Source organism: Pteropus medius, unplaced genomic scaffold (assembly GCF_902729225.1).
Source record: "Pteropus medius unplaced genomic scaffold, Ma_sr-lr_union100, whole genome shotgun sequence".
NCBI classification, from domain to species: Eukaryota; Metazoa; Chordata; class Mammalia; order Chiroptera; family Pteropodidae; genus Pteropus; species Pteropus medius.
The window spans coordinates 12,409,837-12,433,124 of NW_024340849.1; the positions used below are offsets into that span (position 1 = coordinate 12,409,837).

At 44.7% G+C, this 23,288-nt stretch overlaps 1 protein-coding gene and 1 non-coding gene across 10 annotated transcripts in view; both read right to left on the minus strand.

Annotated features, from left to right (window-relative positions):
• NEDD4L (NEDD4 like E3 ubiquitin protein ligase) overlaps nucleotides 1–23,288 on the minus strand; it is a 301,007-nt gene that overhangs the window by 69,595 nt on the left and 208,124 nt on the right. For all 9 annotated transcript variants that reach the window (XM_039840635.1, XM_039840690.1, XM_039840700.1 and 6 more), the window contains one exon: nucleotides 7,884–7,934. In XM_039840635.1, coding sequence (XP_039696569.1) covers nucleotides 7,884–7,934 — 51 coding nt within the window. The remainder of the gene's footprint in view (nucleotides 1–7,883; nucleotides 7,935–23,288) is intronic.
• Nucleotides 15,247–15,319, minus strand: TRNAV-CAC (transfer RNA valine (anticodon CAC)). The gene has a single exon. It is a non-coding gene; the product is annotated as a tRNA-Val (tRNA).

The following is a 23,288-nucleotide window of genomic DNA, read 5'->3' on the forward strand; positions in this document are numbered from 1 at the left end:
TAAAAATGGAGTTAACAGGAAAATCTGTAAGATCTAATCTGAGAAGGTAATTTTACTTTATTTTTAACAGTAAAGTATCATGTCATCAGCCTAAGATAATTGAAAGATTATCTTCTCCATAGAGATCGTTCTGGCTGGTGCTTATTTCAAGAAGCAATGAATGTGATGGTGACATTTAACCATTTTTAAGAGAAACCAAAAGATTGCAAAATGAGTTGGTCAAAGCAAGCAGGAAATTAGAAAAATAAATGTTATAATTCCATTAACTTTTAAATACTATAAATACATAGTAAGACCTCAAATACATATACTCTTTAATGAAACACAATTTGAAATATTTACTTTTTAACAACAGAGATAAACCATAGTATGACCAATTTTTTATATCAGGGGTGTGTGTACATGCATTTATATTTGAAATGTTGTCTGTTTACACCATTTCCTGCTTTAAACTCCTGATGGCTTCCTACTTTGCTTATAATAAACTGAAAATTCTTTTTTATAGCCTACAAGGTCAAACGGAATCTAGCTGTGAATTGCCTATTGCCTCAAAGTGAACCAGTCTCTGTTCACGCCTTCCTCCAGCTGTGCTGGCCTCGCCTGTCTGGTGCACGCATCACACCGATCCTGCCCTACTAAGACCCTCTGCTGGACAGCTCTGGCTCCAGAGGCCACGGCTCCCTCCACTTTGCCACCCAGGGTCACATCCGCTCAGACAGTGCATCCTAAATCGCCATCATCAGCCTCCCATTATCACTCTCTATCACGGCATCTTCATTTATCTTCCCCCCTTTCACTGCTCTCTGAAATTATCCTGTTTATTTATTTATTTACTAGGCTATTACCTACCACTTCTAGAATGTAAGCTCATGAGATTGGAGACTCGGATTTGCTCACCGTTGTATCCTTGGTGCTAAGAACATTGCTCAGTACAAAGCAGGCACTTGAATAAGGAGCTGATCGATCCATCTAATCTACAGTAAACTGCTGAGGGCATGACAATCCACCATCACTGAAGAAAGTCAATTACATTCTTCTCTAGGCTGTCCTCCCAAAGGTTAGACATTTTGGAAATATTTCCTTTAAAAAATGTTTCCAAATATTCATCACTTATGAGGGAAAGTTTATTACTCAAGAATACTATTGCTGGTACGTCTTCTTTTCATTTATGCGACCAATGAATAATTTTAGAAAATACCCGTGTGAACGACATGTGGGCACAACATGGTATAGGCAGACCTCACGTGATCACACTTTGCTTTACCGCACTTCATAGATTTTTTTTTTTTTAATACAAATTGAAGGGAAGACCCTTCACCAGCAAAAAGACTACGGCTCACTTCACTGTGATACCTGCTTCATCACAGTGGCCTAGAACTGAACCCTCAGTATCTCCAAGGTGTGCCTGTACTTCTCCTGGGGTACAACTAGGGAGGGGCCATCGCATCAACAAATACCTTGACTCTACGGCAGAACGAATTCACTGATGTGTACAGGTCACACACATTCTGTGAGACCTGGGGTGAGACTTGGGGTGGAGGGAAGAGACTGTTTCTGACTTGGGGACCAAAACGGTTTTTCAGATGTGTGGTTCAGTGTGAGATGAATGGGAAAGTTGACAGATGGAGAATTTGGAGGAAGGGTCATTCGAGCTGAGAAAATGATCAGTGTGTGCAAAGCTACGGGATCGTGAGTAGGTGTGAGGCATCTAGGAGCCGCAGAGAGCACAATCGAGGGTGAGCAGAGAAAAACCACAGCGCTCAGAGGGACCCGGTGAACGAAACTCACCACGCACTACGCCGTGAAGTTTAAATGACAAACGCCACATGGGTCAAGAGGCAGATCTCCTAGCTCTCTGTCCTGGCTTCGTCACTTACGGAGCCATGTGGGCAAGGCCAAGTTCCTTACCTCTCCGTGCCTCAGTGTCCTCACTATAAAGGGGCGGGGGCAGTAACAGGATCCTACTCACACAGTAGGTGTGAAGATTCAATCCATCAACTGAGCTGGTAGACACCAAATCCTCACAAGGTTCCTGGCACACTTAACGAACACTGGCTGTTACCATCGGCAGCCAATTCTACACTTTCATGTCATTAAAAAATGAAAATTCACCTTCACAGAAATTCTCCAGTGATCTTTTGGGTAAGTATACAATCCTTCTTGGCATTATCCGGGCTCCTACGTGATCATATGCCCTAGAGAAAAACCCAGTGGAGACTCCCAGGACGGAACTCAGAATGCTCCTGGTAGAAAGCCATCTCAGACAGACTGATGCTAATAGTATTATTGGCCAAAATGGATGCTGCTGCCTCCGGTCATAGAACATGAGTATTCAAAGAAAATCTTTTGGCTATGCAGCGCTTTCATCTTAAAAAGATGTGTTGCTTTCAGCAGAACTCCACTCACTATGATATATCGTGAGATAAACAGCTTTGTAAATAAATGGAAGTGAACAACTTTATCAGGACCCTAGACTGAGCACCTGGATGCAGCAGCCAAAAGCGCCCACGCCTAGGCTAAGCAGCCCCACCCCCCCTGGCTCTTGATTACATCACACATTGATGCTGGAGACACAGGGTCTGGTCCAGCACTGTGCCAACTCGCTGATCACTGGGCAAGTCGTTTCCCTTTCTGGGACCAGGTGTCCTCCCCTGTAAAATACAGGGCGTGGATAAATGGTCTCTCAAGTCCCTCTAAGCTCTATGACACTGAATCCCACGCATGTGAGAGGGAACTGTACCCTGCTACCAGCTGTGAATATAAAGAGCTGTCCATCATCTAAGTTACCCAGCCATACCACTGCCCTGAAAACGCCTTGCTCTAGGAAAACTAACATTCAAATCTCACCCATGGTTGCCTAGAGTAGCACTTGACCAAAGTAGAAGAAAGTAATGTTTTAAAAGTAGCTCCCTCTATGCCGGTGCATTTCCCGAGGATACAGACATTTGGTAGGTGGGTAGGTAGGGACAGGTGTGCTCAGGGCTCCAAGGGCAGGGGACCCACAACCGACAAAGAGGCAAGAAGCACTTCACAGAGGCGCAATAAGCCAACACCTGTCAGAAATGTCATCCTGCTGTTGTTAACACAAGTCTTGGAGTTATTTTTGTCTCTAAATAATTGGTAAATACAAGTTATACAATAGTATATGAACTTTTAGACGACACACTGAATTTAACAAATGTAAAAATCAAACAAATGTAAATCATTTTTTTTAAATCAGCAGTAATTGTACATTTTATAGGTAAGATTACTCTTGGTACCCCACTGTAAAAGAAAAAAAAGATAGAGCTGTAGTGCAGATATCAGGCAGGTTGGGTGATAACTTCCTTCCTAAATTAGTCTCGCCCCCCCACCCCCACCTCTTCACCCCCCGCCACATGCCATCAGCGCGTCATGCTGCCCGAGTCTCCCAGGTAACAACTACGTCATCAAGGCTGTTGGTGCCTCTGCTTACTGAATGCTGTGATGCTGTTCCACAGAGCTGGATGGAAACCTGGTATCATCTATGCAAATGCCCCCACTTTACAGGTCAGAAAACAGAGGCCTAGAAAGGAATACTAACTTATTAAGGTCAGCAAGGCACCTCGCCCATCTTCCAGACTGGAGTCAACAACTCCCGAGAGATCTTTTAAAGCTGTGGAGACTTCCCTGTATATGAATGTATGTTTTATTCTTAAATCTGCATGAAGGAACAGACTAGTAACCATATCTACTCTCCCCATTCCTTCCTCTTTCACTCACTCAAAAATAAATAAAATGGAAAAGAAATATTAAAACTGAGTGGCAAATATGGAATAGAAGCCAAGGAAGCAGAGTCCCCTAACATTCTACACTTCTTGGATTTTGTTTCCTATTCATTTCTTCAAAACAAAACAAAACAAAACAAAACAAAACAAAACAAAACAAAACAAAACAAAACAAAACAAAACAAAACTGGGAGAATTGAGTCCAAGGGCCAAAAATGAAAGTGAATCACGATTCTAAAATTATTTTCTTTCATCTGGAATTATTTGATAAATATAAAACATTGAGGAATCCATGATTAAAAGGGGAAAAGGAGTTTCTTGTCCTTCTCATTACCACTCTTTACTCTTTCCTGTTTAGGGGGCAGTGACAGAGCTGACACTGGCCTCCTCTGGCCACTGTGGTCGACACCTGAGGTAGTGACTACACACAGAATGCACCCGGCTTCATACAAGCCTCCCTGTCCGCCTCTCTGCCGCAAGTAGCCGCCTGTGCTTGTCTCCCTGGCAGAGTTCCAACGTGGACTCTCACAATGGCCCACGAGGCCCAGCAGGGCACGTAATTAATCCAGGGACCCAACATCGGGCGGTGGGCCAAGGAGGACCCGCACGCACCAGGTCCGAGATGCCGAGTACTTGTAACTTCGCAGCGTGTGTCCACAGAAGGGATGGTGCCTCCACCAGCCCCGGAGAGGTAGGGTCACCGTGACCCTCTCATCTTCCTAGTAGGCTTCTTGGGGTTAGGGGATGCAGAGCTGCAAATAAGGAACGGCTTAGGAGAACCATTCCTCAGAATTTAAAAGCAAAGTTTGACATTGCAAACATCAACATCTCCTGGCACCCGCACCAATGCGCCTCTAGGATTTCAGCAAGGGGAAAAAGGTTCTTCAGCACACATCATTACTGGGTTCAAAGGATTTCTTTTTCAGAAACGCACACTCAAAAAACATAAAATGGAATATTTAAATTACTGACAGTAATTTCCTAGCAATCATGAGAGATTAGACCAAGTTCAGTTTTGCTGTCTTGAAATCTTCTCCATCAAGCTCCTAATTTAGAAAAGAGCTTTCCCTTCAAGTGCCGGCAACTTCTTAGACCAAATCAAGGCAGAGATAATATATATATATATTTTTAGAAAGAATAAAAGGCTCATAGTCTCTTAGGGCAACAAGAGAAAGCCTCACTCCTGGCTTAAAATGCCTCATAATAAATAAATGCATACATATGTCAACATGGAGGCCTCGGTAATTAAGAATTTTGCTAAAACAGATTTTTAAAAATAATTGAAAAAATACTCTTTATATTAATTTCTATGATTTCAAATTTCAGGGCCTTTTCTTATTAACAAAATTAAATATTCTTGCTATATTAGATATATATAACTAGAGAGAAACAGCCTCAGGTAGGGAAAAAAAGCTGAATGAAAAATGACCAGGTAAAACTGGTGGGTTTGGGGATCCCTCCATCCTCAGTTCTGTCCAACAGTCAACATTATCTGCGGAAAAGGGAATCCAGAATCACACATTCGTGACCTAAGCCAGGGAACTCTGGTCTGATCCCAACACGTGCCATCCAGTATGGGACCCATGTGCCACATGTGGTTTCTTAAATTTAAATTAAATAAAATGATATAAAATTATCCATTCAGTTCCCCAGTGACACCAGCCACATTTCACATGCTCAGCTACCACATGGGCTACCACGCTGGGTGGCGCTGCTAAGCTACCCCAGTGAGGAACGTGCTCCACTGATTAGATCAGATTCATGTCTATCAGCAAATACCTGCCGGAGGAATAAATTCTCTATTAGCTGATGAGGCTGTATAAAATGAACACATAAACACCCAACCAGAGTTCTTAAACCTTAAGACGCTCTGGGTGTGTTGGCAATGGCAACTGTACCCCACATCGCTGTTCTCCATTATCTTCTCTCATTACTAAAGAGACAACTTTCCTAATTTCTTTATCTAAAATTTGATGCTTTTGACAAATATTGAGTCCATGGGCCATATATTGTCTGCCTTGACAACGGTCATGTAGCTATCAAGAAAAGAACATCCATTATCTATGCCACACAACATATTTAAATGCTAAAATCCATTTTACACGCCCACGCTCTTATGCTACCACACAAAACAGATACGACCCTGCAATCTTCCCATGAGTATCCTACAAATATGGTGAAATACACACATGACAGCACCTCAAATGCTGGGCCCAAAGGCCACATCCATTCAGAATACGCTAGTTGGGTTCTATCACCACTTTGAGGATAAAGACTGCACCTTCACCCCTCTCCTTATATTTCTTGTGTGGTCCACCTCCTGGACGGTAGCTGGCTCCACAAAGCCAGTCAACTTACAGCATGGGAATCGGGGCACTCCAGCTTGAGCTGACCTTTCTGCAGATGCAAAATCAGAAGGCTCCATTACTCAACTGGCTCAGCATGAAGGTACCCCGTCTTCTCCAGGCATCCACTGTTCCACTCTCTTTCACTGGCTGGTTTCTATTCTAGGCCGAGCCTTAGCATCACATCCTTCTTAGAAAGCTCACTCTTGCCTCTATCCAAACCCAAAGCTGAACCATTCCTTCTGCTTGAGTTGGTCTCTGAAGGGGGGTATTCTTCTTCTCTCCGAGAGTCCCACTCAACCTTTCAGAACCAATCTGCATTCACTCACTCAAACAAGGGATGGCTGGAGCAAGCTGTCGGAAATTTCACTTCTATCTCTTAGAGAACATTAATACATAATTTGCCTTGACTGAGATGTGGTTTTTACATGAAGGACGGGTGGTTGGGGGCACCCATGAAAAATAATTGGCCAGCCAACCAGTATTGTATAAAAATGTGAGGACATTACAGCTTCAACTTGAAGAGCGTAATCAGAAGACCTACTGATGGAGGAAGATGTGAAGAGTTTCTCCTCACAAATGCTGACATCTCCGTACCCTCTCCGTGTGACTTTACAGGAATAATCAGGTCTCTGCTGGCTCATGGAATCAGTCTCATGCACCCACGTGCAACCTCCGCATGCACCTTAGAGCTTCAGATTTTTATATAGAAATGAACATATTTTAATATCACTGTTGCTTCCAATCTTTTGGAAGGGAATGAACTTGAAACCTTCCATCCTTAATAGCTCCCCTGAAGAAATAAGAATAAACTGCTTGCTATTACATTCCTTCACAGCATACCTTCAGAGCTTCCTGGGTAGGACACAGTCTTTCTTGGTATTTAACACATGGTAATAGCCACCATTTCCATGCGGCAGCAGGCTTACGCTAGGTGGTTTAAGTCATTTTTAGCTTACAGGCTATTTAAGGTTATTTGCTCACACAAAGCATTCACCAAAAAATAACAAAATGCTTTTCGAAGGCAGAAACATTTGACTTATCCTCTCACGGCTGCTATTTCAGTCACTTTGAGTTGCCCAGGAGACAAAGGGCCAGAGAAAGAGTGGGGAAAAGCGGAAAACCGAAGCTGGAATATAAGGTGCTGTATCTTCCACCAAGGCCTCCAGGTCTTGTCCACACAATCTATCTCTAGCGCCTCTGGAGCATGCGGTGCCATCTCTAACCTCAGGTACCAGTCAGTAGCTTTCCTCCTTACCTGCGCAGAGAAAAATGGTAGCAACACCACACTAACACAGTACAATTTCTGAAGCACCTTTTCCTCTGTCCGTACTGACTGAGAAAGCCATACAGCAACATCTGGGAAATGCTAGCGTGTGCAGAGGTAGCCTACAAGAAACATGTGCAATTCCACGCAAAGGGGGCAAACGGCTGATTAGACCCAAAGGATGAATTTGAAAACGAAGGCACCCCAGAGAGGAGGAGGGGGTTGACAGAAGCAGGAAGCTGTTCTGCATGATGTGACAGAGGAAGACCAGCTAAAGGGCAGAAGAGAAAGATGCTGGTGATGTTGGTGATGGTGACGAGCATACGTGGTTGACTCAGATACATTTGGTTTTTACAATATCTCCTTGACTATCTCCTGGAAAAGAGCTAGGACCAGACGACACGCTCTTTATTTTAGCCTCCTCCACTGTGTTGAGGAAGTATTACTCTGAAAACTCACCCATCTACAAACACTTAGATAGCGCCGCTCACAGCATGAAATTACAAAGCACATAACTGTCCTTACCGGGAGATGACTAAGGGGCACGTCCACTTGTCCCAGGAAGTCGTCTCGTGTCTGTTGAGAAGAAAGAGAAGTTAATGTTTCCATTTATTCCACTGAGTATCAGCATTCTTAAAAATGTTTTTTGTTTTTGTTTTTTTGTTTTTTGTTTTTTACAAATAGAGATAAAGGTCCAGGGCCTGACACAGGAGTACAGTGGGGATGGGTAGAAGGCAGACAGCCCAGATGAGGCACAGACAGCTGTTTCCTAGGAGACCGGGGAGCCCAAGGCCTCACACACCTGACCTTCAGCTGCCTGAGCCTCTTGAGCATCCACTATCCAATTGAATGGCAAGGGGTCATCTCTTGGACCGGGGGAGTCAGGAAAGGGACACTCAGGACCACAGAAGGTTTGGGGAGCGCAACTGGACCAGTCTCAAGAGAAGAATTTTAATGAATATTTATTGATCAACTGCTATAAACTAAAGAGCTCCCTGAGAGCCGAGAGTCTAGGTAAAGAATATAGACTCTAGTTATTAATAAATCTTATAAAGTATTATCACGAAAAAATGGCCTCAGTCTTTCAATCTAGTAAGTACACTGCTTCAGAATCCAAGTTGATGGATTAGTCACTGGTTAGTTTTCGTACACGGCACGCTTTGTCCTCTCTCCCTCTCTCTACTAAACAGCATAGACCTTGGTGACTTAAAAGGGACCTAGATGAGACCCATTTGGAGAAGCTCACAGTCCCCTCTCAGGCTCTGGGAGCCCCCTTGAAGTTCTAACTCAGATTCAGGGGTCACTGACCTGGACCACAGGTATCTCACAGGTCGTGTTTACACTGTATCCTGTCAGAGTGCTTGGGTCATAGCCCCTGACGTTTACATGACCTGGGGTGCAAATCAGAACACAGTGACTTCTGTTACCTTCACATGAAACATGCAGTTGCATCTCCCACATTGGAAAATGCCTGAAAGCTGGAAGGTTCTTTACACGTAATCAGACCTGTCCCACAGCTTGCTTGAGGAAAAGCCCAAAAGAGAACCCAGACCTCCTAACTCTGAATCTTGGGCTCTCATCTTCCCTCTTTACTGGTTTACCATGAAATTTTCTCATTCACAAAAACTCATTTTAAAATGTCTTTGAAAAATATCTCTTTTTGCATTTAAAAAGCAGCAGCAAGTAAATATGAACGAGATTTAAGAAAACGATTTGCTCCAGGCTTAGGATTTCCTTTTAGGTAATTTAAAAAATGTAATTAACTAGAAAGCTACCTGTCTCCTCTAAACGAAGCATGAAGGATAATGGAAAATCAAAGTTACCACTGACCGGGTGTGCATGAAGCATGAGACCACCCCAATCCTTATGAGAGTCTCATTTCCTTTTCTCAGCTCTATCTGCTACCACCCGCCATGGAGATACCTCATCTACCACCAGGGAGTAAGGTGCCAGTATACGCTGTACACATCACAGCACAAGAAGCAATCAGCAAAAGCCCAGAAAAGGGAGACATCTTCGCTGTCTAGGGAGTTAGGGAGAGTTCCCACTCCCCATTTGGCTCATTTAAATATCAGTTAACTCCACAATAAAAAGAAAAGAGAAAAGAAAAACAGAAGTGTGGTGACTACTTCTTGACCATAAATTGTGTGTCTACCTAACTGCCATTTGTCCCCTCTCCCTTCCTTCTTCTGGTGCTGATTCTGTGAAAGAGACGTGAGGTGCGACCATCAGCAGAAGACAATCTTACTCCGGGCTGCGTTCGCAGCCCGCTGCCTTCGAAAGGTTCCTCACCCACCGTTCACCTCGGCGCCCTGCAACAAACATTCACACGCCTACACGCCCACGGCGCGTTGCTGGGGAGATGTCACAGCTCTAAACTGATCGAACGAGTTCGGTTTTGCACCCGCCACTAAGGGCTCCAGCAGCGATGCAGGGACTGTGCCAAGGCCACACCTACCCCTCACGGCCACCGTGGGAGGTAGGCGCTATTATTAGTCCCATTTCACAGGTGGGAGGTGGGAGCCTAGGGACCAGGGAGGATGCTCGAGGCTGCTACCTGGGCGGGCTGGTTCCAGAGTCTGGGCTCTAAACTCAATATCCGGTGGGACTGCACGGCTGTGCACCAGCTTTGTCTCGTCAGAATAGAACGCCGGTTCTTGACGGTGTGGCTGAGAAGGGACTCTGACGCGAGCTCAGTTTTGTGACACTTGAGGGGAGGCGGTTCTGTTAAAATGCCCAGTTTGCTGTGTTATTATGACAATACCTCCTGTTCCAATGCTGCTCCTTTCCTCGAGTGAAACAGTTTGCTGAATCCCTGAGGCCCTAATCATGAAGCTAGGCAGCTTCGCTCACGCTTCAACGAGGCTTCTCGTGACACTGAAAAAACCAGTTTCTAAAACAGTCAGAGATGGAGTGACCTCACCTTTAAACACAAGGCTCCCGTTTCTGGTTTACATCAAGAACGACTGAAATAAAATGATTTTTTAAAATAAAATAGAGATGAGGATAGAACAGCTCGTAGTCACAAGCAATCGGCTTAAATAAGTGTTTCATCAGTCAGCAGGACATGTTGGTGAGATGTAGGTTTCAGAACAACCCACTGTTGCCAAAACTGTAGAAATTTCAGGCATCTCTTCAGTCCCACAGAGAAGCCTAGCAGGGGGCCATCGGGGCTACTAGTGACCTTGAGGCCTAGATGAGAAACAGGAGTGTCTTGAGGACACCTGGGCTTGATGGTAACAGAAGTTAGGGACAATGTGCTGGACTGGGAGGGCCCCAGGTCAGGGTCATCACAGTATCTTTAGGTCCTTACTGCCACAGGATGAAATCTTACACCAATGCTATAAAAATGCATGAATCAATTTTTAATAATCTCTGTTACAAAATTATTTCCATCAAGCATCATGTTAACCATAAGAGGCTACAAAAACCAAATTAGTTTCAACTCACATAGTGAATACTGGCATTTCTTGTCCTTATTTTTAAGTAGTAACTGCTGTTCATGTTTAACCTCGATTATCTGTCCAACTGTTTGATTTAAAGTAGCTGTTCCCTTCTGAATAAGGGAACAAGCGCTTGCCACGGTAATGGAGGCGTGCCACACCATGTGTGAATGCCACTGGAACCCAATGCCTGGCGGCTGTCACACCAGCTCCAGTGAGACGCTGTTATGGCCCTGGGGCACGCCCCAAAGCTTCCAGGGCTGGGCCGGAGCTGCCAGCACGGAAGTGGACACCAGGCTTGGTTGTCCTCGCCACTAAATAAAACCGAATTCCTCAGAGAACACAGTCATGCAAAAAACGACACGGACTTCTGATCTCTATAACTGCACTCATAGGATGTGACCTGAATTCTATTACACGCTGATGGCCAGGGAGGCCGCGGTGAGGGCTTGGCCTGTGTATTTCACGTGGAGGCCGAAAGGGAGGGCAGAGGGGCTAGGTGGGGAGCGAAGCATGGGAAGCAGGTAGGGGTGCTCACGGGGAGAGCTGGGGCCACGAAGGTGCACTGCGAGAGGTGTTTCAAAAAGGATTGGCAATTCTTGCAGAGAAAAACGACCCACACATAATACTGGAGCGATATATTAAGGCAGTGTTCTTGAAATTGTGAGCTGCAACTCTACTCGTAGTTGGCAAGAAGCATTTTTTAAAAAATTAAATATAACCGAAAATATTGGTGTCTCACATGAAATACTGAGCAAGTACTGTTTCGAGAAACTTGTTTCAGTAGCATACAAATGTGAATGTATTAGTTGTGATCTAAAATTCATTTCTTCTTGTGCGTCACCATCAAAAGTTTAAAAGCCACTCAACACAGCAAATGAAAACCATCCAGCACTACCAATCACCTGGAGTTTTATCCTAGAAATCATTAAGCAGTGACTTCCAAGAAAATTATACTTAGAATTTCTCAAGACACATAGAAGTATAGAGGAATGAAAATATAAGCTACAGGAAAAGAATTTAAGAGTAAAGATATATATGATTTGATCTTTGTACCTTACAAAGCAAGGGAAACTTCACAACCTCTAACACTCAGCCAGAACGATAACCTTCACTTTCTCTCTAAACCATTAAGTGCAACTTCCCTGTGTGCTGCTGCTTTGGAAACGTGTGGCCCCCCACGCTCAGGCACTGACGAGACGGGGGAAACGGGATCTATTTTTAGGGTGATTTGGGAGCATGTACTCGGAATCATCTACATCATTAATGGCTTGAGAAATTCAGACAAATGTTACACATACAGTGAGTGACTCTTCAAGCGTCGCCTGAATGTCAAGATGCATTCAGTTTCCGACACGGTCTCACTCCTCACTGCGGCATGAAGTCAGCTTTGTCTGTCACACACAAAAGGAAGGAAGGCTATCCTTGCTTCTCCATCACTTGTCATCCACATCCGCAGAAGTGCTGAGGCTCATGAAGAGAGAGTGAGTTTGGCCTCCCTGGCCAATCGGCGTTGCATAATCCAACATTTCACCACCTGGTGCCTCTGGCTTTCAAGGTGAATTGTTTCAAAGTATGTTGTCAAAGTAACCGTAATCAAATAGTCAACTGGCATTCCACCAAAAGTCGAGATAAAGGTACAATGACGAAATCCTCTAAAGGCACACGCTCTTACCCAGATTCACTCTATATGCACCAGAATACAAAGATCAAACAACACTCAGAGACTTTCACGTAGATGTTCACATTAGCCTTCACTCCGCCAGCCCCTCTGCCACTGAGGGACTAAACCATCCATACACTAACACAGAATGAGATGTGTCCTGGAGACTTTGGCTCTTAGTTACAACAACAAACAGACCTCCATGTCAACCAGATGTCAGAGCAACCTCACAGGACTGTCACAGGCTCCTGTAAAACCACGCTGGGAGGCGGGCGGAACTAAACCACACGGGCTGAATGTGTGATCGTGGAAGCCCATCTATTTTAAGGGATATTTTGCTTGAAATTCAAAGGACCAGACAGAAGGGGTAGACAGAGCAAAGGACCCCCGTGCTGGCAAAGACTAAAGCAGTCCTCTGACAGCAGCCTGGCTTTCATCCAGGAGCCTAACCAGACCAGCATGAACTGGGCTGCGAGAAGCCGCTGCTTTGCGGGCTCAAAGGCAGGCAGCCTTAGGTGCCCCAGGTGCCCGGCGCTCACATCAGGGGATGAGCCGTGCCTGATGTTCCCTCCTCCCGCCTGGTGGGTGGAGGTGGCTCGAGAACATCCAGTCCTTTCCCTGCTCCAAATATACACATATTCCAGGCCAGGGGTCAACCGCGGGTCACAGAAATTGCAGCTTTTTGCAAGAGGAGCACTCGATATTCTGAATACAAGATCCACTAAACTCCAGGAAGAACTTTGGGAACCAGACACACCAACAGTGAGCAGCGCTGTCGAGCTCACGGGCTCCTGCAGGCAGGGGTCACCCATAGCTAGACTGTCCTCTATGGTGACAGGCCCCAAAGGTGCAGAGACCAGGGCGCTTGTATGTCCTAGAGAGAGAAGCTAACCAGCCCTGTGTAACAGTAATACAATGCAAGCCACACAGAGAATCAGGAAATTTCTAAGTCACATTTAGAAAAATAAAGATAAACAGGTGAAGTTAATTCTAATATTTTTTACTTAATTCAAAATATCTGAAAAATTATGTCGATGTGTAATCAATATAAAGATTACTAAAATGTTTTGCATTCTTCTTTTCACACTAAATCTTCGAAATTCGGTGAGTACTTCTTCCTTATAGTACACCTCAATTTGGACTATATACATTTCGAGTGCTAGGTGGCTAGTAATCTCTGCAGCTCTGGAAAGACAGACGGTCACCGTCCCACACAGTAGCTGCCGCACATCGGAGGCATGAACAGAATGCTGCAGGAATACCATGAAGGGAGTGACTCATTTTGCCAAGGGTCAAGGGCAGGGTTAACTTTATGAAGGACATAATCTTCGACCAGGAGGACAGAGGGGGGCGGAAGGGGCATGGTACGTAAGCAGACAGGCTGACGCCGCAGTCCTGCAGAGATGGCCTGGTGAGGACTGGGTAGAGGTCTGCGCAGGTGACACGCAGGCCACTTGGGGAAGGAGGGGTGGCGGGAAGAGAAAGAAGGTCCCGCGTGGCTTGCTTACATGACATTATGGCATATGAGGACATTTGGGAAAAAAACGACTGGCAAGGGCTGCATTTTGGAAAGGTCCTCCGACAGCTAGAGGGAGAATTTATTGGAGGGAGGACTCTGGAGGGCAAAGAGAGCTTGGGAGAGGGTCAGGTTGTTGGGATGAGGCCGCACGAGGGTCTGGACCACGTGGGAAGCTGGAAGGCACAGTGTTGGTTCAGAGGCGTCCTGCTCCTGGACTCCCTGTCGGCAGGGAGCGTGTCCACTGCGTGATGAGGGGACAAACTGTATTATGTATGTGAGCTCCTAACACCGTGCCCATCAGGAATACACAGGAGCCAATACTGCCGTTCATAAAGCAGCAACAAGGACAGCAATGTCACTGAGTTGATAGTGACGTAAAGCAAATGTGGAAGATGGTGGAGGAAAAGGTCCCAGTCAGGGAAAGGAGTGGCCGGGATGCTGCTGTCCCATCAAGGGCAGCGTAGTGGGGCTCCTGCGGAGCAGAGAGCATCATCAGCCCCACTGTGTGTCACCCTGACCTTCACCTCCTTTACCGCCCTGTTTGTAAAGAGAAGTCTGCCCCTTCAGCCCAGAGGTGCTCGGTGACACAGACCTAGGAGAACTGATTATAATCTGCAGTTGTGTATCTTTCAGAGGACAGAAAAGACCACAGCTTGTCACCCCTATGGGTCTGGGGCATGGCCTCATATCACAGTTACCTCCTACCTCTGCTTCGAAGCTGTCCAGCGGCACAAAAGCTCCTGCACAAATGACACTGATGTTCTTATAAGGCAAATTTATCCTCGTAAAAAATGCAAACGCAGATAAACCTTAGCTATTATTCTAATTCCTTGTGAAAGAAATGCTAAATTCATTTGCTGAATGAACTAAAAAATTTTAATGACTATAACCTGCTAAAAATAAACACTCACATATAGTCTACTTATTACAAAGCCAACTGACCTGAGATCGAACCTCAAAGTTAATTTAAAAGGAAAATGTGTCAAGGGATTTATTTACTCACACAATATTAAGTCTCTACTTCCAGTTTTATGGTACAACTGTTTTAATTTCTCACGATTTCAGGAGAATTTTCTCAGGATAAGTGTCTCATTTCTTCTTTGGAGAAGTTTTTCTATTTTATTTTTTTAATTATTTATGCCTACAGCACCTGGTCTTCCTAGGTGATCTCCCATCCATGTACTAACCAGGCCCGACCCTGCTTAGCCTTTGAAATCAGACATCGGGCTTATTCAGGGTGGCATGTTCGTAGACCATGTACCATGGCTCCACTGGGGCGCGAACCCAGGGCCTTCTGCGTGTGAAACAGATGTGCTAACCGCTACACTATGGAACCACGTCCTCTGGAGAAGTTTTAAAATCGAATTTTCTACAAGCAATTTTCAAATAACAAATTAAATGTATAAAGAAAAAAAAAAGAAGTAAAGATACTTCTAGATTCTGTAATCTCTCTTTGAACTAAGCTACCAAACAACAGACCTTATTACTCTGAAATAATTCACAACAGACACCTTTAGTGAGAGGTGCGATGTCAAGGTATAATTTGGATAATGGAGAAAAGTGAACCTAGGTACACTATGAGTTCAAGGTGTTGTTTTTATGGTTTGATTTCTTTAACGTGTTTATTGCTAAAAGTTCTTCCTCATACATCTCAGAAACTAGCAATCCATCTCCTTGCCTGGCTGGCCAATAGTCTGGATGAATAGGACGCTGTATTCGTGCAAGCAACAAGAGATTACGTGTACCATAAATGCAGTGTGGTATCGCTCCTGGAATTTGAATGAGCGATGACTCTGAACTAGAGTTACCTGGGCTTACACCAGGTCACCGACCGACTTTTCATACAGATTCCATGGAAACAGCCCCGATGTGAGCTTCGTCACCCCAGCTCGACCCTGAATAGCTGCCTTTTTGCACTGGCCATACTTTGGCTGAAATCACATCTCTAGCTGGTGGACTCCATCTAAATTTGCTGGGCAGAAAGCTCCAGCTGTACCCTGGTGAGAAATTCGAGACCACAAAGATTAATAAGCTGACATGTAGCTTATCTATCATGTGTCAGAAACTGTTATTATCAGGTTAAAAAACTTACCCAAGGTCTCTGAGCTAGTAAGCAGTAACCAGAACATGAACCCAGGCACTCTGGTCCCAGAGGCATGCTTTACCACCAAGATAAAGAGCCTCTAACGTCACCTACCAGGGACTTAAGGAAAACATTAAGAAGCTACTCTCCGTCCCTCAGAAAACCCGCATTTGTCATGCTGCAGGGGTTACACCTGCCAGACACAGTTCTTGCAATCTGTAAACTCAAGGAACATACATTTGTGGCAGTATTTGCATATTCCTACACGTGTCCTTCTTTCCTTATCTACATTTTAATTTAAAAATAAAATGAGCCAAGTATACGTTTGAAAAACAATCAGAATGGAGCTAAATCATTTTTATTCTTTTATTAATGCCCCTCCCCATCATCTTTTAAAGCAGAGCTCTTCCAAGTGGAGGGTACACACCCCTGAGGGTATACAAAGACTTTCTAGGGGCCCTGCGAACGGGCAGTTTTAAAGAAATAGTTTTCTGAGTCCTTCACAGGTCTCAACTTGATCTGCCTGAGATCAATGTCTGTCTTCTGCTGCCTCTCCATTCCTAAATCACAACCCTCTTGCTTTCCAAAAAAGTGTACTTCCTGAATCTTAGCACGGTGCAGTTTGCCAGGTATAAAAACCAACCTCTGGAACACAAAACGACAAGATGATGTGAAAATGTACAGCTCCCGAGGGAGCAAAGAGAACCGAGGGAGAACATGAAAAAGACAATCGTACTTTGCCGAGGCAACAGGCCTATGGAATGACAATGTCTTGCGTATTTACCATCCATCCAACTAATTTCCATGTTTATTTCATTTAAACAATGACGTCAGGTTTTTTTTACTGGCAAGAAATAAGCCTGATACGTCTGTTTTTAACAATCGGGACTGGTTTTGTTAATTCAATTTTATGGCTGGTTATTTTCCATAAAATGAGCCATATCTGCAATCGCAAGATGAAAAAAAAAAACGCAATGTACTGGCTACGTTATGAAATATATTCGAAGCACACACGTGACACTCAATGCACTAGAAATTACATCTTTTGCAACTACTGAACTAATAACTTATTTACTGATAGATTATAGATGTCAACTTAAACAATGTGTGAGAAAAGAGTTCTTCCAAATTCTTTACAAGGTTCACTAAGCAGAAACATTTGGGGACTGCAGTTTAAAGCACACAATCTATCATAAAGTCAGGCCATTAGCTAGGTTGTTATTAAAACGTTTCCCACAAAACCCATTAATTATGTAAAGCTTTCTCCTCCACGGTACCGAGGGCAGCAGCAGCTAAAAACTCCTTTCTACACACAATGTTGGCAAGAAAGAGAGTCTGGAGAGGAAAACTTGAAATTTTTGTGAAAAATTAAGCAAATGATTAAATGCATCTTACGATTAAACCATTTAAAATGAGAAGGCTGAGGATTAACTTAATGTTAATTTAAGATTCTAGCAGGTGCAAATGTAAGACCAGACTGTGGGCCTACCGAGGACATACTGAAAAACAAGCCCCAACTCCTGTTTCTTTCAGTCTCTTTGTGACAGAATAATGTGGCTCTCAGGCCTGGCTGGACATGAGAATCTCCCGGGAAGTTCTAAAAACACTGGTACCCGGGTCTCACCTGAGACAAGTAGCTCATTCCCTGCTCGCCCTCCCCAGCTGCCCTCATTTCTGCCTCTACTGTCCTCCCAAATGAGAACTAGCTGGACCCATTTACACATGTTGGTAAAAATAACTGCCCGGGCCTGGAATGTGGACGAGAGGAGGAGGGGTGCATTTTTGGCGGCCCCCGTTTGGAACGCTAGCCCTCTGGCCGGCTACGGCTGGGATATTAATAGGAATAAGGCTTCACAGGTGCACAAACAAAGCACAGGGATTTCACTGGTCATGGCCAAAGGCTATTTGCCTGCCACTCTATAATACTGGGGCTAAAAAGACAAGTCCCATTTCAAAATAGAATTAGAGAATGGGACCCTGAGGGGGGACCTCAAAAGTCATTCAGTGCAAAAAACATCTGAGACTCGTAGCTCTCTCCATCCCTCTCAAGTGGCTGCTGACCCTGTCGTGTTCTGAACATCATCGGTGATGGGGAGCTCACTACCTATTGGGTCAGTAGAAAGGGAATATATATTCCTAGGTTAAAATCCCATGTCTATCTAGAAGTAGTTAGACAACCAAAGGCAAGTTTCTTAATCATGATCAAAGGTCAATTTTCTCATCTGTAAAATGGAGATAAAAACTTTAGCTTGCATAGTCATTGGATATTAAGTGGGACAATTAGATTCAGTAAAAGTTATTCCTAACCCAGAGTTCATGGCCTCCACACCATAGGCATGTTAGACAATTCTTTTGTTTGTTTGTTTTTTTTGGGGGGAGGGGGCTGTCTTTTCTATACTTTGTAGGATTTTTAGAAGCACCTCAAGATTTTACTCACAACATGCAATAGCAACTCCTGTCCCCCAGCTGTGACAACCAAAAATGTCTCCAAATATTGCCAAATGTCTTACAGGGGAAGAGACTGACTGGAGAAAATTGCCCCCAATTGAGAATCAATGTCCAATTCCACTTCCGTCCCCTACGCTCTGTTAAGGAGTTCCTGTCATCTTTGGGCAATTCTATAAGAATGTTCTGGCGACATGGTGTTCATTTTTCTTTATCTCCTGCTCCCCGGAAGCAGGAGGAAAGAAGGAAGAGTAATTTCGTTTCTACAACTAGAAAGTGGCAGAGCTGGGGTATGAACCAGAATCTGACTCCAACACTTCAGATTTGTTTCTACGACACTATGTTATTTCTCAGAGACTAATCCCTCTACATTGGGATGGGATGGGCTGAATCACTTACTTGAAGAAACCTATCATGTCCTTATCCTCCAGCTGGTTTCCCTTCCACCCCCCAGAGTATTTTAGAAAACCCCAAGAGGTCTGCAAGCAAAGCTACATGCACCCTCCTAGTTCCTAATTAATGAATAAAACAGAGTGTGACATAGTTTACTACGTGGCTGCCAGGAAAGCCCCAAGAAGCTGAGGCTGAAGGCTGAGCTTCTTGCCTGACCGAGCTGTGTTCAAAATCAACAGCAAAAGCTACACAGTTGTCAGGAAGGAACTGAAGCTCTGAGCCAAAAACGTCTGCAGAACAAGGAACTGCGATGCACTGATAGAGTTACTCCCAGGAGCGCGCAGTCGGGCGGCGTCACAGCCGGCGAGGCCTGGGAACATGGGAGAGAAAATGTGCGTGTACTCAAGATAAAAATCGCACGGTCGAAGGATGCCCCCCATACTCCCTTCGATGCCACATCAAAAGTTTCTGAACAATCAGACTACTGAAGACAAAACTAGCACACCAGGCACCAAACTTTAAATCTTTTGCCAATGCTTCAAAACACAAGGTAAACCTGGGAGAAGAAAGTTGCGACTCTTTCTCAGAATCACTGGGGACTGCCATTCAAGAAGACCACGTGCTGTGTGAGAGAACTTAAACGCACGCCAGCTGTAAAATCCACCAGTGTTGGGACCAGGATGCGGCTAGCAGGGCCCTGAGGGCAGGGCTGGCAAGGCTGACAGCGAGTCCCACTTAAATCCTGAGCCCTAGACAGCTCCCCACTTGCCCTGCTTACTTCCGGCCCTGAGACACACGTGTGTGTTGCGCTGTATGCCTGGCGCCATCGACTCAAAGATGAGGGCAGCACTGTCTTTGAAAAATACACGGTCCAGATGCATGTGTTCTCAACTACAGAGGTGGATCTGAAAAGAAGTGCACCAGGGAAAGAAGCCTCTGAAGCCTGGGGGATGGACCTTTGGATGCGAGTCCCGGTTCAGGAACTAATGAGCTCGATGACCTCGGGCACTATGCCTTCCCTGGACCAGGTTCCTCATCTGGAAAATGGGGCCGCGATCACTGGTACTTCCCAGTTCATACACTGTTAACTTACACACCTCAGATGCCAGTGCACGTGGAAGGCTCGTGCAAGTTCCCACTGAACATCATTAAGCTACGATTACTGGTGAATATTTTAAATGGAGAGTTGAGAAATGGGAGGATGAGTGGGTTCCCTGCCAACTGAAAAGCAAAAGTGTATTTTCAAAAGTCGGGGGTTCAATCAGTCTGGTCTCCAAGCAAAGAACTTTTCTTGAATTGCCAAGAAGTTCAGCACGTACGTTTTAAGAAATGCTGTTCTACCACGTGAGGCCAAAACATATAAAGAGCTTTAAAACAGAATGAACCGTTAAAAAGTTCATTGTGCCTTAAAAAGTAAATTCATGAAAATGAAATGTAATGTTAAGGACCAAGATGGAAGACTCCGTAAGACTAGGAAGCTTGGTCTAAGCTTAGAAATGCCCTTTTTCTTCTGTCCACCTCCCCCTTTTTTTAAGGATGACCTGTTGTGAGGCTATTCATCAACTAGAAGTTACACATATGAGTCCACTGATGAGTAGGCTGGTTGTTTGGCACATTAAACCTATAATCCTGAAGAAAATTGTATCATAAGTAGTAATAATCTCTAGAGTAGACTACAAGAATGAAATCTATGAAATAATTGGGACATGAAGCTACGCTAACTCAGGGCTCGATTATTCTCCACCAGCACACGATGCTTCTTACCTCGTATCCCCACCCCCCGACTAGCTGGGGCAAAGAGGGGACGTGACGAGTTCCCACCCAGCCACATCGACACACTGTCACCCCTCCCACCACACACCAGTGGGCACCTCTGCAGGTCGCTTGCAAGGAATGGTAGGGCATGAGGACAATGACTGATAGCAGAGGTGGGTCACTTCTGGAGCTGGGTTTGGGGCCGGGACAAAGTTCTTTGTCATCCTTAATGTTAATGAGAAATCTGCCTTCAAGTCTATGATATCTCCATGGTCGACTTTAATATGAGTTACATTTCTGTCACAAAAATCTGTAAGTAAACCTAAGGTTTGAGGAATACTCGCCATGTTGTTATTGGGGGGCTCTCTTTCTACGACCCTGAGCAGCAGAAGACATTGAATAAAGGAGATGTCTGAAAAGTAAATTAAATCATTGTCACTCTACAGTGTACATTCCAGAAGAAAACCAGAAAGAGGCATAACTTAGAGACTCTCCTGTGAGCCGGTCTACGTGCTCACAGCTGTAAAGCTATAGAGAGGTCTACCACAAGGGCACGTGAAGACATAATGATATTCCCACGTAATTCCTAACCTTCTTGTTGATCAAAGCCTCCAACGTCATTAATATTAAACTTCTAATAACCATGTTCATGGGCTAAATAGTCATTACTGGACCATCGGGGATGGGAGGGAGTGGCTGGCAATGTACAGTAATGGCCCAGGGGTTCAAGTACTCTTAGCTAAAGAAATACAGGTAAATACTTAAATGAGCTGCAGACTGTCATTCTATTATCTATTTTCTCATTTGAGCTCCCCATCCCCACCCCACTGTAGTTCAAAGGAAAGAGTCCTGAAAAAGTTAACTGGGGCCCTAACTTACCAGGGAACTGAAGGAGAATCACTTTGACTTTCTGTGCCTTATTATCTCCATTATAAAATATGGTGGTTAAGATTCACTAATTCTAAGGATCTTTATATGCGTATAAGTCTCTGAACTAATGAGATGAACTTCCCTATAATATCAGTTTCTCTTGCCCTTAGTGTCAATTTTGGACCAAATAGTTACCTTAAAATTTTCTGTGATAATCTGTAAATCAAGCCGTATGCATCTACTGTCAATTTAGAGACTTGAAAGGAAAATGTGGCGAGGCACACAGGGCTGACTGGCCCAGTGGCTGCACCCGAGCCACAGAGACCCTGGCAGCAGGCAGGCCTGGTACCCGCTAGGATTCAATCTCCTTCACGGCGCCAAACGGGGCATGGCCTGTTCTGACCACCGGGTTCAAAAAACCTGCAAGCGTAACTCCAGAGACAGAAGTCCTTTCTTCTCACTCCTGGATGAGTCCGAGGACAGGCCCCTGTGAAAGGCGACTGACAGAGTGTGGCCGTCTGTCCGCGTCCCCTCCCAGCCCTGCACCTTACCAAATGGCGACTTGATGCCATCCCTCTGGGCCTCGGTGGCCTCATCTGCAAAGTGGGGCTGACAATATTTTTTAAATTTTTTACTATCTATTATTATTTATGCCTACAGCACCTGGTCTTCCTAGGTGGTCTCTCATTCAAGTACTAACCAGGCCCGGCCCTGCTTAGCTTCCAAGATCAGACATCAGGCTTGTTCGGGATGGCATGGGCGTAGACCATGGACCGTGGCTCCACTGGGGCGTGAACCCAGCACCTTCTGCATGTAAAGCAGACGTGCTAACCGCTACACTATGGAACCATGTCTGGGGGTGGCTGTGAGGATGAGCGCTAACTTCTGTAGGGCGATGACCAGGGAGGGGGCTTAGGATCACTCAATGAGGAGGATTGTTACAGCCAGACACATTTCTCAGGGGTACAAAGAGCAGTAAAAACGGCTGCTTAAGGTGGCGCCAGTTACTCTTCTAAATGTTCGCACGACACGGTTCATTTTTAAGTTAGAAACTCACAACAACCATTAGCTGGGACACTCGCTCTGTGCCCAGCACATTCTAACTGCTGCACATAACTCATCTCCCTTAATCCTCCTAACAACCATGTTACAGATGAGCAGACTATAGCACAGACCGGCCAAGGAACTTGTCCAAGGTCAGAGTCGGTAAAAGGAGCACAGCCAAGGCTTGAACTCTTACCCAACACACACGGTCTCTGAATTGTCACGTAGGCTGGGCTGCCTCCATTCAAAGTGAAACCCCCTCTTCTCATGTATTTTCATTTTTGATGGATAAAAATCTTACCCAGACACTAGCACGTCCTTGCCTGTTCCTTCAGAAACTAGTCAGTGGGACATGTGGCAGATCATACATGGATCATTTAATTACATTTTGAGACTAAATTACAAATTTGAGCCTTACTTTTGAGGCCATCTTGGGAAAAACTGACAAGAGCTAACTAGGAGACTCTTCAAATCTTGTAACACCAAAGAATCTTTCCTAAATTCTCCACTCCCCGAACCCCAATTCCTAAGATGGGCCATTATAGGGGAGGAGATTGTTTATTTATATATTTATTAAACATAATCTAATTATATCTGTAAAAGCTCAGGGAATAACTTACGGAAATAACTTAGGGAATTTCAAAGCCACAGTGACAGACTCGCTTCAGAGTTAAATTTTCAAAAAGAAACCAAAACACATTCACTTAAAAAAAAA